At 30.4% G+C, this 15,088-nt stretch overlaps 7 protein-coding genes and 1 non-coding gene across 8 annotated transcripts; 5 read left to right on the forward strand and 3 right to left on the reverse strand. All coding sequences in view use genetic code 12, as the record gives it.

Moving 5' to 3' along the window:
- The first annotated feature begins 253 nt into the window (after positions 1 to 253).
- HSL1 (protein kinase) lies at positions 254 to 5,266 on the forward strand. The gene has a single exon (XM_064884215.1). The coding sequence runs from the start codon at positions 536 to 538 to the stop codon at positions 5,222 to 5,224; it is 4,689 nt and encodes a 1,562-aa protein (XP_064738545.1). The 5' UTR covers positions 254 to 535; the 3' UTR covers positions 5,225 to 5,266.
- Positions 5,243 to 5,978, reverse strand: RJT21DRAFT_139753 (uncharacterized protein). The gene has a single exon (XM_064883354.1). The coding sequence runs from the start codon at positions 5,908 to 5,910 to the stop codon at positions 5,308 to 5,310; it is 603 nt and encodes a 200-aa protein (XP_064738546.1). The 5' UTR covers positions 5,911 to 5,978; the 3' UTR covers positions 5,243 to 5,307.
- Positions 5,979 to 6,237: 259 nt separating this feature from the next.
- RJT21DRAFT_84914 (methylthioribulose 1-phosphate dehydratase) lies at positions 6,238 to 7,029 on the forward strand (the record flags this gene model as incomplete). Its single annotated transcript, XM_064885421.1, has 1 exon — positions 6,238 to 7,029. The coding sequence occupies one exon, from the start codon at positions 6,238 to 6,240 to the stop codon at positions 7,027 to 7,029; it is 792 nt and encodes a 263-aa protein (XP_064738547.1).
- A 251-nt stretch (positions 7,030 to 7,280) lies between these two features.
- Positions 7,281 to 7,641, reverse strand: RJT21DRAFT_1239 (U4/U6-U5 snRNP complex subunit; the record flags this gene model as incomplete). The annotated part of the gene is made up of 2 exons (XM_064882763.1): positions 7,281 to 7,552; positions 7,614 to 7,641. The coding sequence occupies 2 exons, from the start codon at positions 7,639 to 7,641 to the stop codon at positions 7,281 to 7,283; spliced, it is 300 nt and encodes a 99-aa protein (XP_064738548.1).
- Positions 7,642 to 7,781: 140 nt separating this feature from the next.
- RJT21DRAFT_132891 (uncharacterized protein) lies at positions 7,782 to 8,737 on the forward strand. Its single transcript, XM_064883161.1, has one exon. The coding sequence runs from the start codon at positions 7,801 to 7,803 to the stop codon at positions 8,557 to 8,559; it is 759 nt and encodes a 252-aa protein (XP_064738549.1). The 5' UTR covers positions 7,782 to 7,800; the 3' UTR covers positions 8,560 to 8,737.
- Positions 8,738 to 8,813: 76 nt separating this feature from the next.
- Positions 8,814 to 10,837, forward strand: GAP1 (Gap1p). Its single transcript, XM_064881695.1, has one exon. The coding sequence runs from the start codon at positions 8,941 to 8,943 to the stop codon at positions 10,732 to 10,734; it is 1,794 nt and encodes a 597-aa protein (XP_064738550.1). The 5' UTR covers positions 8,814 to 8,940; the 3' UTR covers positions 10,735 to 10,837.
- Positions 10,838 to 10,882: 45 nt separating this feature from the next.
- RJT21DRAFT_t89 lies at positions 10,883 to 10,963 on the reverse strand. The gene has a single exon. It is a non-coding gene; the product is annotated as a tRNA-Lys (tRNA).
- Positions 10,964 to 12,994: 2,031 nt separating this feature from the next.
- Positions 12,995 to 15,013, forward strand: RJT21DRAFT_126468 (uncharacterized protein; the record flags this gene model as incomplete). Its single annotated transcript, XM_064882860.1, has 1 exon — positions 12,995 to 15,013. The coding sequence occupies one exon, from the start codon at positions 12,995 to 12,997 to the stop codon at positions 15,011 to 15,013; it is 2,019 nt and encodes a 672-aa protein (XP_064738551.1).
- Positions 15,014 to 15,088: the final 75 nt, after the last annotated feature.

Here is a 15,088-nt window from a genome sequence, read left to right on the forward strand (position 1 = left end):
TATTGTCTATTTATTTTTCACTGGCTTTGTTTTGGTTCTGTATATAGCCCGCGCCTTTTACATATTAGCTTAAGGATATTTACACTTTAACACGTGTCAACCTGTAAATAACTCCAAAGAACTCCAAATCTCTCAAAATCTCACTAATTTTTACTAAATCTTCCTAATTCTTTTTTACAGGTTCCACTAGGTAAATAAAAACATCCTAACAATAATAAAATACACGCTCAACGTGAACTGGACTGAGCCAGGCGAATTCAACTAATAAATTAACTTATAACCAACACTTTCCTCACTACTTACATTAGTAGCCAAGTCCAACTTCTACCCAGTCATAGACATCCACTTCATTGTAACTTCACCGGCTTATTCTGACTGCCTGCTGGTGCCTACACCATAAATTTCTCATTAACTCATACATTCTTTAATAAATTCATTCTGATTCATAAACTTATACACATTCATTTTTTAGAAATCCACCAACTATCATTCATTCTTTAGCATATTCAACAATAACAACAAACATCATATCCCCATGACTACACTCATCCAACAACAGACTCATCGGTCGTATGATTCACCGTCGGATTATCCATCATCAGTTAATGTTGATAAAGTAGTTGAATCAGTAACTAATGCAACCAAAAGATTATCCCAGATCTCAACTAATACCACCAATTCTTCCAAAAAGAGAAAATCTCAAAATAAAATTGGACCTTGGAAATTAGGTAGAACATTAGGTAGAGGTTCAACTGGTAGAGTTAGATTAGCAAAAAATGTTACAACTGGTAAATTAGCCGCTGTTAAAATTGTACCAAAATCTAATTTTAAACGATTAGAAAATCCCAAATATAAACATCCTGATATTGCATCAAATAAAGATCGATTACCTTATGGAATTGAACGAGAAATTATTATAATGAAATTAATTTCTCATCCAAATATTATGGGATTATATGATGTTTGGGAAAATAAAAATGATCTTTATTTAATTTTAGAATATATTGAAGGAGGTGAATTATTTGATTATTTAATTAAACGTGGTAGATTACAAGAATTTGAAGCTATTAATTATTTTAAACAAATTATTAATGGAATTGGTTATTTACATCAATTTAATATTTGTCATCGAGATTTAAAACCAGAAAATTTATTATTAGATTTTAATAAAAATATTAAAATTGCTGATTTTGGAATGGCAGCTCTTGAAGTTCGAGAAAAATTATTAGAAACTTCTTGTGGTTCACCTCATTATGCTAGTCCAGAAATTGTAGCAGGAAAGAATTATCATGGAGCTCCAAGTGATATTTGGTCTTGTGGAATTATTTTATTTGCATTATTAACTGGTCATTTACCATTTGATGATGAAAATATTAGAAAATTATTATTAAAAGTTCAAAGTGGTAGATTTATTATTCCTCATGATTTATCTTGGGAAGCTAAAGATTTAATTACAAAAATGTTAAGAGTTAATCCTCAAGATAGAATTACTATTGAAAAAATTTTAGTTCATCCTTTATTAACAAAATATCCTGATCCTCAAATTCCTAATTCTTCATTAAAATCAAATGGTATAAATAAATTATTAAATATAAAACCAATTGATTCAATTAATAAAATTGATAAAGAAATTTTAAAGAATTTATCAGTTTTATTTCATAATTGTGATGAACAAACCATAGTTGGGAAACTTTTATCACCAAATAAATGTCCAGAAAAGATGTTTTATTATTTATTAATGAAGTATAGAAATGAACATTCAACTCAAACTTTATCATCATCAAATGATGATGGTGAAGAAGCATTTACTTCAAGAAAAACTATTCCTCGTTCAACTTCAATTGTTAAAACAACAACCATTGATCCTTTAACTGGTGAAAAGCAAGTAACTATAAAGAAGATAATTTCAAGTAATCCTTCATCAAGATCACTTAATAAATCTCTTACTCCAAATAATACCAATACCAATACTACTACTACTAATAATAATAATAATTCAAAAGTATTATCTAATATTACTAATACTAATAATTCATCAACTGGTTCAATAAAGAACTTTAAAGCATCTACTTCTTTTAATAAGAAAAGAACTATATTAAATAATCAAGTAATTTCAAGACAAATTGTAAGAAATACTAGTAGTAGTACATTAACGAAATCAAGAAAGAGTTCACCTTATTCTTCTTCAACAAATCTTAAACAAATCCCTCCTAAACAAGAACCTCCTAAACTTAAGAGAAAATTAACAGGATTATTGGATTTAAATGAGTATATGGATGATGATGATGATATTGTTGTGGAAAATAATAAAGAAAATGTAGATCATAATAGAGCTGAAAGTATTAAATCAAAATCAAAATCAAAATCAAAATCAGTTAAAGAAGAAAAGAAACCAGTAGTAAATGTAAATGATAATAAATCCTTATTAAATTTTGAAATGGTATGTGAAGAAGTATTTAATGATCCACAACCATCAGTAGTTAAAAGATCTAGTAAATCTAAATCTAAATCCAAGAGTCAAAGAAATTCTCAAGAATCTGATTTAGCCAGACGAGAACGAGAATTAGCCGAAAGAGTTCGTAATTCTAATGAAATAAGAGAATTAAGATTAAAGCATGAAGAAGAAAATAGGAAAGCTAAAGAAATCGATGAAGAAAGAAGAAGGCAATCAATTCTTTTACAAGAAAAGCAAAAGGAAGCATTAGAGAAATTAAGAAAACATCAAAGTAATAATGATTTTGCAACTTTAAATTCTAATCCAACCAATGCTCGTAGATATGTTACTGCCCCTTCAAGTATTCGATCATCATTAGATCCAAGAGCTAATTCTTTATTAAGAGCAAGATCATTAGCTGTTTCAACTACAACTACAACCACAACCATAACTACTCCAACTTCATCACTTCAATCTTCAAGACAAGTACTTCCAGTAATTAATGATAATACTAATAAAGTATTACATAAATTAGGAATTGAAGTAGTTCAATCACCTCGTAGATTTAGTACTGATATTAAAACTTCCAGTTCTAAAGATTTAGCCAGTTATTTAAATCAAGCCATACCTTCAGAAAAGGAATTGACTATTCAAGCATTTAATAGTCAAGAAAAGGAATTATCAGTATCATCTATTAGTAAATTTAAATCAGAATCAGAATCAGAAACTAATAAATCTCCTCAAAGGAAAGGTAGTGTTCAATCGACTTATTATAAATCATTATTAACTGATATAAATGAAAATACCAATGCAATTATCAATCAATCTAATAGACGTAAATCTAGTTTCACACCTAAGATATATGAAGATAATAATAATAATGATAATGAAATTGATAATGATATTGAAATGGATAATGATAATGATAATTATAGTCGAACTGCTGGTGATCTTACATTAATGTCTACTATAACTAGAGATGAATTACCTAATCCTCGATTCTCGAGATTTTCATTTGGAGGATTTCTTAAGGGAGATACTGCCATTGGCATTGATACATTAACTTCTTCAACTGGTACCGTAATAAGGAAAAAGAGATTTAGTGATGGATCATCTGATTTCCAACTGAAATCTTTAAAGACAGAATCTGGTAATGGTAGACTTGATAGATATGGTAGTATTAATACTAAAGTTATTGGTTTAGGAGTTACTACTAGTAGTACTACCAGTAAACCTAATGATCAATCTCGAAAAGTATCAGCCATATCATCTAAATATAATGATTCAAACTTTGTATCAATTAATGTAACTGATTCAGAAAAGGATGATGATGATACTTTTAATAATAATATAACTAATCTACAAAATAATGCTGTTAGTATTCAAGATTTTGCCGATGATGAACAAGATTTTGAAGATGATTCAGATACTACTATGTTAGATGATTCGCAATATTCAATTCAACCAAGTCATGATGATAATGATCAAAGTCGATTACAAGTTAATCATAATCATAATCATAAACACAATACAACTATAAGTAGATATAGTAATGGTAGTTCAATTAAACTTAATAAGAAATCTACCGGATTAGATGTTGATTTATCTAATTTTGATTTAATAAGTTCAAGAACTGCCGATGTAGGATTATTAAATACTATTCAACCAAATATAGTTGAACATCTGGATCTTTCAAAGGAAACTTTAATTGTTAAGAATTCTCATACTAGTACTACTACTGCTGATGAAGATATTTCATCAATGTTTAAGAGTTATCATCAATTATCATATAAGAAAGCTAATAAGAGAATAATTTCATCAAGTAAAGAAGAAGAAGAAGAAGAAGAAGATCAGGATCAGGATCAGGATCAGCATCATGATCATGATCATGATACTTTCCAAGGTAATATAGAACGTAACGATATCTTAGATAATTCATCAATTGTTGAAAGTATACTAGAACAACCAACTGATGATAAAGATTTTGAATATGAATCAACATCTAAGGCTTCTGGATCTCCAGCTTATAAAGATCTTGAACATTCTAGAATCGATACCGGTATCTTTAGTACTAAAGCATTAGTCTCTAAGCAACAACAACAACCACCACCACCACTACCACAACAACAAGCAAATCAAAATGATAACACATCTATTAAGAAAACTATAGTCATTAGTAATGCCAATGAAGCTACTGAAAGAGATTCTACTGTTAATCCTAACTCCAACCCTAAAAGAGTATCACTTTTCAGAAGAATGAGTTTAAATCCTAAACGTGAAGCTCCTAAAGTTCCTAAAGAAGCTCATACTACTAAAGGATTTAAACCTAATGATACTCCACAAAAGAGTAATTGGTTTAAGAGAATCTTTCAATCACTTACTTCTAGTCCTCGTACTAGTAATAATATTAATACTGAAAGTGCTATAAGTTCAGATAAGATTCATATAATTGATTCTACATTAACATCAAATGAATTAATTCGAATCATTAAGACACAACTTGAATTAAAGAAAATTGAAGGTTCAATAGATAAAGTTGAAATTGATGATGAATTTGGATTTATAACTGGAATAATTCCATCAAAATATGCTCATGGTCGTAAACTTAAATTTAAGATTGAAATAATTGATTTAATTAATACATCATCTTTACATATTATAAAAGTTAAAGGGACCAATAAAGGATTTAAGAATTTAATTAATATTGTTACCTTTATAATTAAACAAGAAGAGCAAGCTACTAATAATAGAAAATCAAATGCTTATCAATTTTCTGGATATCAGAAGTGATAATAATTAATATTTACTCTCTTTCTCTCATGTATACTATAGATTCAATTCATATAATATAAATTATTATTATTTACTTATACCTAATTACGTAAAGCTCTTAATCGTTCAGCCAATTGATCTTCCTTTTCTTCAGTCATATTACTTACTGGTGGACTAGCAATTTCAACTTTTGTCTCATTTAATCCTTGTTTCATTTCTATACCTGCTTCATCAGCTACTTGACTTAATAATTCATCAACTTGATCTTGTGGAGTGGTTAATGCATTAACATTATTTGTTGCCGATTCATAATAATTTGTGGATGCATCTAAATCTTCAAATTGATTTTCAAATTTATCCATAACTAATGATATTCTTTCTAAATTCATTGTTTGTAATGCTTTATCCATACCTCTAATAACTTGGGTCATATTACCAGTAACTGATTTCATAGTTACCGCGGTTTGAACACGTGAAGCTACCGCATCAATTCTTGAAGCTAATCTTAATAAATTTACTCGTTCATTAGATTTTCTAATGGCATTTTGTGCATATAATTGTGCAATATCATTATTACCTTGACTTAATGCTTTTTTTATTTTTGCCTTCTCTTGAACTTCTTCCTTAGCTGCTTTAGCTGCTTGTCTATTTAATTGTTTAGCAGTGAATTTCAATTGAAATAATGATTGTTCTAATCCAGCCATTATGTTCAGAAATTAAAATTAAATTAAATTAAAAGTTTTATTATTAATAATGTGTAAATATATTTATAATAAATGTGTGTGTTAATTCTTATCTTCTGCTAGGGGGACTAGTTTCTCCTTTAAGGTTTAGTGGATGTTGGTTGTGCGGAGAGTGTGACCTGCGGCACGTGCACGATCTATAGTGAAAAATTAATTAACTATCATAATCAATAATTAATTAATTATTTATTTATTTATCTGTTATTCTATATACTATATTCTATTCTAATTAACTTATGGTTTATTAGTAATTCACTATATAGTCCACTACTCATACCAACTACAATTATGTCACCTACTTGTAATTGTCTGCATGACACCATACCTAATGGTCTCCCACGTGAATTACATGAACAATTTAAAGATCCTAATCATCCTGCAAATTTAATTTGTGAATTATGTAGATTATTTTATGATAATAATTGGGTTACAGGAACTGGAGGAGGAATTTCAATTCGTGATGTTGAAGGTCCAAATCCAAATATTGTTTATATTGCTCCATCAGGAGTTCAAAAGGAAAGAATTCAACCATGGGAAATGTTTGTTGTTGAATTACCTGATGAAAAAATATTAAGAACTCCTAATGATATTCCAAAGGAATTAACTAAATCTTATAAATATAAACAATCAGCATGTACTCCATTATTTATTAGTTGTTATACATTAAGAGATGCAGGAGCATGTATTCATACTCATTCTCAAAATGCAGTTATGATAACTTTATTATATGAAGATCAATCAGTTTTTAAAATTAATCATATAGAACAAATTAAAGCATTACCAAGATTAGAATATAATTCAAAATCAGGTAAAGTTGAAAAAATTGGAAGTTTAGAAAATTTTGAAACTTTAATAATTCCAATTATTGATAATGTACCTCATGAAGAAGATTTAGTAGAATCTCTTGAAAAGGCCATTAAAGATTATCCTGGAACTTCAGCTGTATTAGTTAGAAGACATGGGATTTATGTATGGGGTGAAACTATTTGGAAAGCTAAAGTTTATAATGAAGCTATTGATTATTTATTAGAATTAGCTATCAAAATGAAAATTGCTGGAATAAATCCAATAAAGGATTAGTTGTTAGTTAGAATTAATAGAATAATAAATAATATTTATTCGGTATATGCTGAGTAATCTATAAATGCTAATGATATTTGATAATATGAAATGATTAATTAATATTTTGGTAAAGAATTATTATACAGTAGTATGTAGTACTAATATTATAATACTATAATACTATTAAATGAATTGAAAATGCAATGGTTTGATTTTGATTTTGATATTGATTGTTAAATCTTAAAAGTCTACGATAACATTATATCCTATTACAATGGATTTTTCGTCCCCTTGAGTGTATCACCTTTAATGTTTATCCAATCTAATTCATCATCTTGTTCTTCATCCACTTCTCCTACACATACAATATTACCCCCTCTCATCAAATATAATCCCATTTCTATCTCTTGATTTGGCTCATTAGCCTCTGAATATATTATTCGTTCTATACAATCACTTAACACTATATTAGTGGATTTATCATAACCCTGTAGTATACCTTCAAATAATCGGGCATCAGTTGATATAACACGAACTCTCTCTAAATATTTAGTTAGTAACTCAATTCTAGAATGAAATTAATCCTCAATCATTATACATACTCTCTAAGAAATCTTTTAAATCAGACATGGCTATTAATACTATGTTGATTTGCCAATGGTCATAGTGAAAGTTTTCAAGCATCTTGTTTATTTTTTTTTTTTTTTTAGTTTAGTGAGAATTGGGGTGCTGCAAATATTTGGCCGTAAACAACTTAATGAATATCATCAAGAAGATCCTCAATCACTCATGAAACAGCCAATATATACACAAGATACGAGTTACTCCAGTGATTCAGAGAGTCTTTTCTCCTGCAATACGTTTAAGGCTCCTGAAAGGAGTGGATGCAGCCAAAATAATCATCATCTGAAACATAATTCTACTTCAAAAGAGTTAATGGGGTGGGCCTCAAGATTAGAGTTAGAATCTATTACATTGAAGGATACTATCAATGATGAAATTGTCGGGACATTAGCTCTGATCAAGAAATCATTGAATGAAGTTTATCTGAATCTACTGAAGAGAATTGATGACATAGAATCATCACTACTGACAACAAAATTACAAGAAGTTGTCAATCAATTAAAACATAGAAACACGACAAATGATGAAACATTGGAAGAAGTGAAGGAAGAATTACAAGCTATAGTTACGAGTCAGGCTAGTCAATTACTGATCAATCGTACTCATTCTAAGGAAATACAAGAATTAACAAAAGCTATAGAAAATTGGTCCAATATATTTCCACAAATTAAGTTAGAATCTGAGATTCTGACACAACAATCAGTAGTTGAGAAGACTTCACAAGAAGTTAGTCAAATTAAACAGTATCTACAATTATTACTTCCTCGGGTTATGGGTATAGAAAATCACTATAAACAACTCGTAACAACTTACGACCATTTAATTTCTACTCCTAGTCCCGTCTCTGAATCGGAATCCAAAAGATCACTAAACCAAAAACTAAACCTTAATGGAACTTGTATCAAAAGAAGGCGATTATTATGAAATTACACTTTATTCTAACAAGTCTTTCGGCTATTTCTCCCGGTGTGTATGGTTAAAATTTTTTAACGGCTTTTTCGATGCGGTGCCGCGCGCGCTCGCAGTTTCCATTTGCATCCATTGTCTCATCTGCGACCCTTTCCAGAATCTATCTGGGAAGATTCTATTTTGCAGAACTAGCATTTTCTGAAGTTTAATGTGACTCATTTTGATAGTTTGCCTTTTAAATTATAAATACTGACTGATTTTCGCATTAGGTTGTTCTTTTTTTGCAAGCATTTTTAACCTCATCAACTAAAGGATAAACCTTATAAAAATGAGCCAAATCCTAAATTGTAGATTATTTAATAACTTTCTTATACCTCTCATTTGATTCTATACGTAATGAATTCTTCTAGTGAAGTTAAAACTGAAAAATCAATCGCAGATATGTCACTGTCACTGATTAGTAATATTAAGAGTGGTGTAACTACTTGTAACTCTAATGAAAGTAGAACATCTACTTCCGGAGGTATATGGAATAACTTTGTTGATTCTTTTAAACCAGCTATACCAGAAGAAACTTTAACCAGTATGAATATTGATGATAATCGAGAATTAACCGATATAGAAAGAATAAATTATAATTCGGCTAATTCAAATTTAAAGAGAAAATTAAAGACTAGACATTTACAAATGATAAGTATAGGAAGTTCTATAGGTAGTGGTCTTTTAGTAGGAAGTGGAGGAGCTTTAAAAACTGGTGGTCCAGCAGGTGTAATGATCGGTTGGATTGTTATGGCCAGTTGTGTTTATGCTACAATGCAAGGTTTAGGAGAACTTGCTGTCACATTCCCTATTAGTGGAGGTTTTAATGTTTATGCTAGTCGTTTTCTTGAACCAGCTATTGGATTTGCTATAGGATGGAATTATTTCATGCAATTTTTTGTTTTATTACCGTTAGAATTAGTTGCATGTTCAATAACGATTAAATATTGGAATAAGGATATTAATTCTGATGTATTTGTGATAATATTCTGGCTTGCTATTGTTTTTATTACCTTATTAGGGGTTAAGGGTTATGGAGAATCTGAATTTATATTTTCTTTAATTAAAGTCGTTGCTATTCTTGGATTTATTATCCTTGGTATTGTTTTAATCTGTGGTGGTGGACCAAATCATCACTTTGTTGGAGGTAAAATTTGGAGAAATCCAGGTCCATTTGCCTATGGGTTTAAAGGTGTGGCGACAACTTTTGTAACAGCTGCATTCAGTTACGGAGGAACTGAAATGATTGGATTAACTGCTGCTGAAACAGCAAATCCAAGAAAGACTCTTCCAAAGGCAATTAAACAAGTATTTTGGAGAATTGCATTATTTTATATTATTTCATTAACTTTAGTTTGTACTTTAGTTGCTTACAATGATGATAGACTTATTGGAGCTTCATCTGTTGATGCTACTGCTTCTCCATTTGTTATTGCTATTGTTAATGGTGGTATTAAAGGATTACCTAGTGTTATGAATGCTGTCATCTTGGTGGCAGTTTTATCTGTCGGTAATGCATCAGTTTATGCTACTTCAAGATCTTTAAATTCATTATCTGAACAAGGAATGGCTCCTAAATGGACAGGGTATGTTGATAGGGCTGGAAGACCACTTGCAGCCATTGCAATTACTAATATCTTTGGTCTTTTTGCTTTAATTGCTTCAAGTAATCAACAAGTAAATGCTTTCAATTGGTTATTAGCTTTATCCGGTCTTAGTTCTGTCTTTACATGGTTAGCAATCAATTGTAGTCATATAAGATTTAGAAGAGCAATGAAAGTACAAGGAAGATCATTAAATGAATTACCTTATGTTGCCCAAAGTGGAGTATGGGGATCATACTATGGAGCTATTTTAAATGTCTTGGTTTTGATTGCTCAATTCTGGATAGCTCTTTTTCCAATTGATACTCCTCCAAATGCAAATGATTTCTTTTTGTCTTATTTGGGTTTTCCAGTTCTTTTAGCTTCCTGGTTATTCTATAAACTTTGGAAGGGAGATTGGACTTTATTTATCAGAGCTAAAGATATTGATGTTGATGCTGGTAGAGCTAATGTAGATCTTGATTTGTTGCAACAAGAAATGGCTGAAGAAAGAGCCAAGATAGCTGAAAAATCATTCATAATAAGATGCTATAGATTCTGGTGTTAAACATGTGTAGTATATAATTATAATGGAAACGAAAAATTACGAATAACTTTTAATCTTCATACTAATGTAAAATTGTTAATTAATTATAAAGAAGGATTACAATGGATGCAAAAAAAGAAAGAAGCTCTTCGTGTTCGAAGCTTGTTAAAGCCCGACGCGGGGGTCGAACCCGCAACCTTTTGATGTCTAACATAAGAGTCAAACGCTCTACCGATTGAGCTAGCCAGGCTCTTTCTTGTTTTCCCAGAGTGCCAGATAATCCAAAACGTGACTTAATACATTATATGCAGGAATGGCGCTACCAAATTTTGCATAATTTCATATGTTTTTGCCCAGGGGGAGGTAGATGTCCTTAGTTGTCATCTTGTATACTGTTATATAGAGTCATTTGATATCCTGATCTAATAATCCAAGGAAAAAATGAAGAGTTTCCTCTCATTGTAAGATTTTCCCTTCGTTTTATCCCTCCGTTTTATCCCTCTGGGAACCACAAATACACTCCTGATACACTCCTGATACTTGGTCTAGAGTACATCGCCGACACTATCCACCACCACCAACTGATGGTGTGTGTCACCTTTGTCTCACACTGGTTGATTCTACAGACTATCATGACCATCTCTACCTTCATTGCTCCATTAGCAAAGTAGTATGGCAGAAGCTACATATTTCCCTCCCTCAAGAATGGATTACTATCATCGCCAACTACAACCTTAATACTACACAGCTTCTATTGCTAAATCGATACCTACACATCATCTACCAATTGTACAGTCGACGATGACTAGCGCATAAGAAGGGTAATGTGCTCGATCCATTAACTCTCCCACTTATCAAAAATTGGTTATCATATTTTTCTTCATCCTTATAAATCTATCTATTTTAATAACTACAAAATATGTCCAATAAGAGTATCTCGATGAGAGTTTTCACTAGTTACTAGTTTCTCTCAAAAATTTTGCAATTATTTATTCACTCTATATATAATTTTATATAGTGTGAATGCAATATATGTATTCTCAATATACACGATATTGCCACGGAAAAAAAGTTTATACAGTTTAGATTATTTACTTTTTTTTATTCGTGGTAATTTATGTATTTACACCACTTTATTCTTTGTTTAGCGAAGACTTCTTAATCGCTAAAGTTCTGTTGCTGAGCAATCAATTATGAAGTACGATGGACCAACTTTGAAAAAGGCTTATTGTTTCACTTTGTTCGGTGTCAGACTATCATAAAAGCTAATGGTATTCCGGCCCCAGTGACTTATTTATTAACTTACTAACTAAATATAGGACATTACTACTAACTATAGAATTGCTTTCGAGCCTTAGTCTAACAAACTTAATATATTTATCATCATATATCAATTCGCAAATATACTGTAGCTTGTATTAATTCAGTGGGGACCAGTATCTGAAGTCCAATATAACGTGTTTATTCTTTTAGTAATCGATCGATCAATCAATCAATCAATCAATCCTCATAACTTTTTATACAGATAAGTCTATTCCATGTGAATCATTAAGCTAGTCATAAATAGATTACTACATTAACTACAATACTCTGCCATTACGACTACGCCATTGGTATATGAATACCTCTCTAATGGATCTCTGACATTATTGTCGTACAATGTCAAGTTTAGAAGGGTTGTTTACAATAGAATTCTTTGACGCGTCGCACTGTCACAGTTAAGAGCTGCTATGGTAATTATAAGATATTTGTAACTAGTTAAATGCTTAATAGTTAAATAATAAATTTATGTATATTAGTCTTTTACCACTACGATAATCCATTCCTCTTCTTATTATACATAGAGAGGGGTGTCGTAAACAACTTAATACACTTAAATAAAATCAAGTAGTTACTCGTATGCCTACAAATAACGTGACCGTTTATTGCAATATTTGGCCAGCGAACGACCTGTTTCAAACCTATATGGCTGCAATTCTTAATCAGTTAGCTCATCTTACTATGAAGTGAAACTTCCCCCCAATCATTCTGGCTATACATATACGGGCTAAACTATATTATATAATTACTCTTTTATAAAGTACGGAAAGAAGTTTGTTACTCTTATACAATACTTCTGATTTTGCGGACTTGCATAATTTAGCTGCGAACTTGCGCATAATTTAGCTGCGAACTTGCGCATAATTTAGCTGCGAACTTTTTGTAGTTGTATTCTTTTATTTGTGGTTGTATTCCTCTAATCTTTTGTAGTTGTATTCCTCTAAGTGCCAATTCATCAGCCATGATACAATATATAGATAATTCGCTAATCCATTCATCTATTGATTTCATAATTGCTAAATTAAAGGAGGATAAGGATTACAATCTCTTTGTTGAATATGATGATTGTGAAGCAGAGTGGAAACAAAGGCTTGATTCAACCGTTTCAGAAGAAGGAATTTTGTGGTTAAATAGGTTAAAATTATCTTTTATTTTAAGTCGTTTTCACTTAATCGTCAAACTGAGACCTGTTTTAGTCCAGTTTGACAAGCTGTACCTTTCCTCAAAATATTATTTAGAAGATTATCTAGAAATCAATGGATTGATTCGACATGAGATCATGATATATTTATTAGAGAAGTATGAAAATACTGACTATATAAACTATAGTGGAAGATTATTTTCAATATTCAACTTAGCTGCATCTTTTTCAATCTCTTTCCCTTTACCTTCAAGTAAAAGGAAGCGTTCTGGCATTACTAGTAACTACTATTCTGGTAGAAACCCAAGTCTTTTACAGAAATTTCGTTTATTTCAACCAAAGTTAGATATTCAAAACCAAATTTTAGAGGAACAGGTTAAAGATTTCAAATTAAGAATAGATGATGTACAAAAATGTGAACGTATGGATCATTATTCCAATCCCACTGTTGATAATGAATATGAAGTTAAGATGATTTATGAGTTATTTTTCTTTAACCCTATACTGAAATATTTCAATACTAAATTTGACAATTTCTCAGTAATTAGAGAATCTTCCAATACTAGTTTGTCAAAACCGGATATTACTATAAGCTTTGAAAAGGAAAATGAAAAATTTTTAGTGCCGGTAGAGTTTAAAATTAGCGGACTAAGGGATGCTTTTTCTGAGAGAGAATATAATCAAAAACTTAATGAATTATTATTGCAGGTAGGTTACCAGATGATATTTTCCAATACGAATTTGGCATTAATAATTGATACCCAGTCAATTATTGTCATAAAAATAACCGATAAAAATTTTCAAGAACGTATAGATATTTCAAAAATAGATGATGGTTTTAGCTATCCACTAGAATTACAAATATCCATTTTTGACCACGGTTCAACTACTAGTTTAATTTCCATTGTGGCTATTGTGATAAATAGCCAAATAAAGAATGTTAATAAGAATAGCAAACTGAATATGGAAAAATTAAAAACTTGGACTTCAAAATCTGATACCGAGATTCAATTGCAAGATGCAAATAGATATAAGATTGTGGAAGGTTTCTATAAATTAACTTTTAGTACCTTAAAACTCGACAAAATAAGAAAAGTTTATACGAATAATGATTTAGAGGTTCCAATGGATTATTATGTTTTCCTTCATAATTTAGAAATTTCAGAAAATCCTATTCTTGAACATCAGTTCGAGATAAATTCTAAATTACAAGGATGCACTCTCTCAGAAAAGGGTATTTACAATTCACAGGTTGCTTTAGTGCGATATATCGGCCCAGGAGTTAATAAAAACAAGTGTTTTGTATTGAAGGTTTATAATCCAGTGTATGGTCATAAAAGTGGTTCCAGTAAAAAGGAATTCTATAAAGGTGTCATATTCTCTTTAAGTATGTACTGCAAAGAGATTGAGTGTTACAAAATATTAAGAGAAAATTCTCTTGATGGTATCACATTCAAAATCCCCAACAGTGCTGGTAGTGAAGGTGTTAATGGTCATGTCAATTACGTACCATATATTATGTCCTATGGATTTATCAAATGGAAGTCGCCTTTCATTGGATATTACATATTAGAACAATACCTACCAGATGCGAAATCAACAATTAGTAAACTGGAGGCATGGCAACTAGCCTCCAAAGCCCTTAAATATATCCACAGTAAAGGCATATTGCATGGTGATATTAAGTTGTCAAATTTAATTTATGCTAACGGACGTATTTACTTCATTGATTTTGGCCTTTCTAGCATATCCAAATTCAAAGGAACTAATATTAATTTTGAAAAGGCCAAGCAATTAGAAATGCTTCAATTGAATTATGTCATCGATAACTTTTGGTAACCGATTAGTTTGAATTTGATTATTTAAATACTCTATAACTAATGTTCAATAAATTTTTCACCTCTTATAGTAGAC

The sequence above is a fragment of the Scheffersomyces amazonensis genome (genome assembly GCF_036850825.1).
Source record: "Scheffersomyces amazonensis strain UFMG-HMD-26.3 chromosome Unknown RJT21scaffold_3, whole genome shotgun sequence".
NCBI classification, from domain to species: Eukaryota; Fungi; Ascomycota; class Pichiomycetes; order Serinales; family Debaryomycetaceae; genus Scheffersomyces; species Scheffersomyces amazonensis.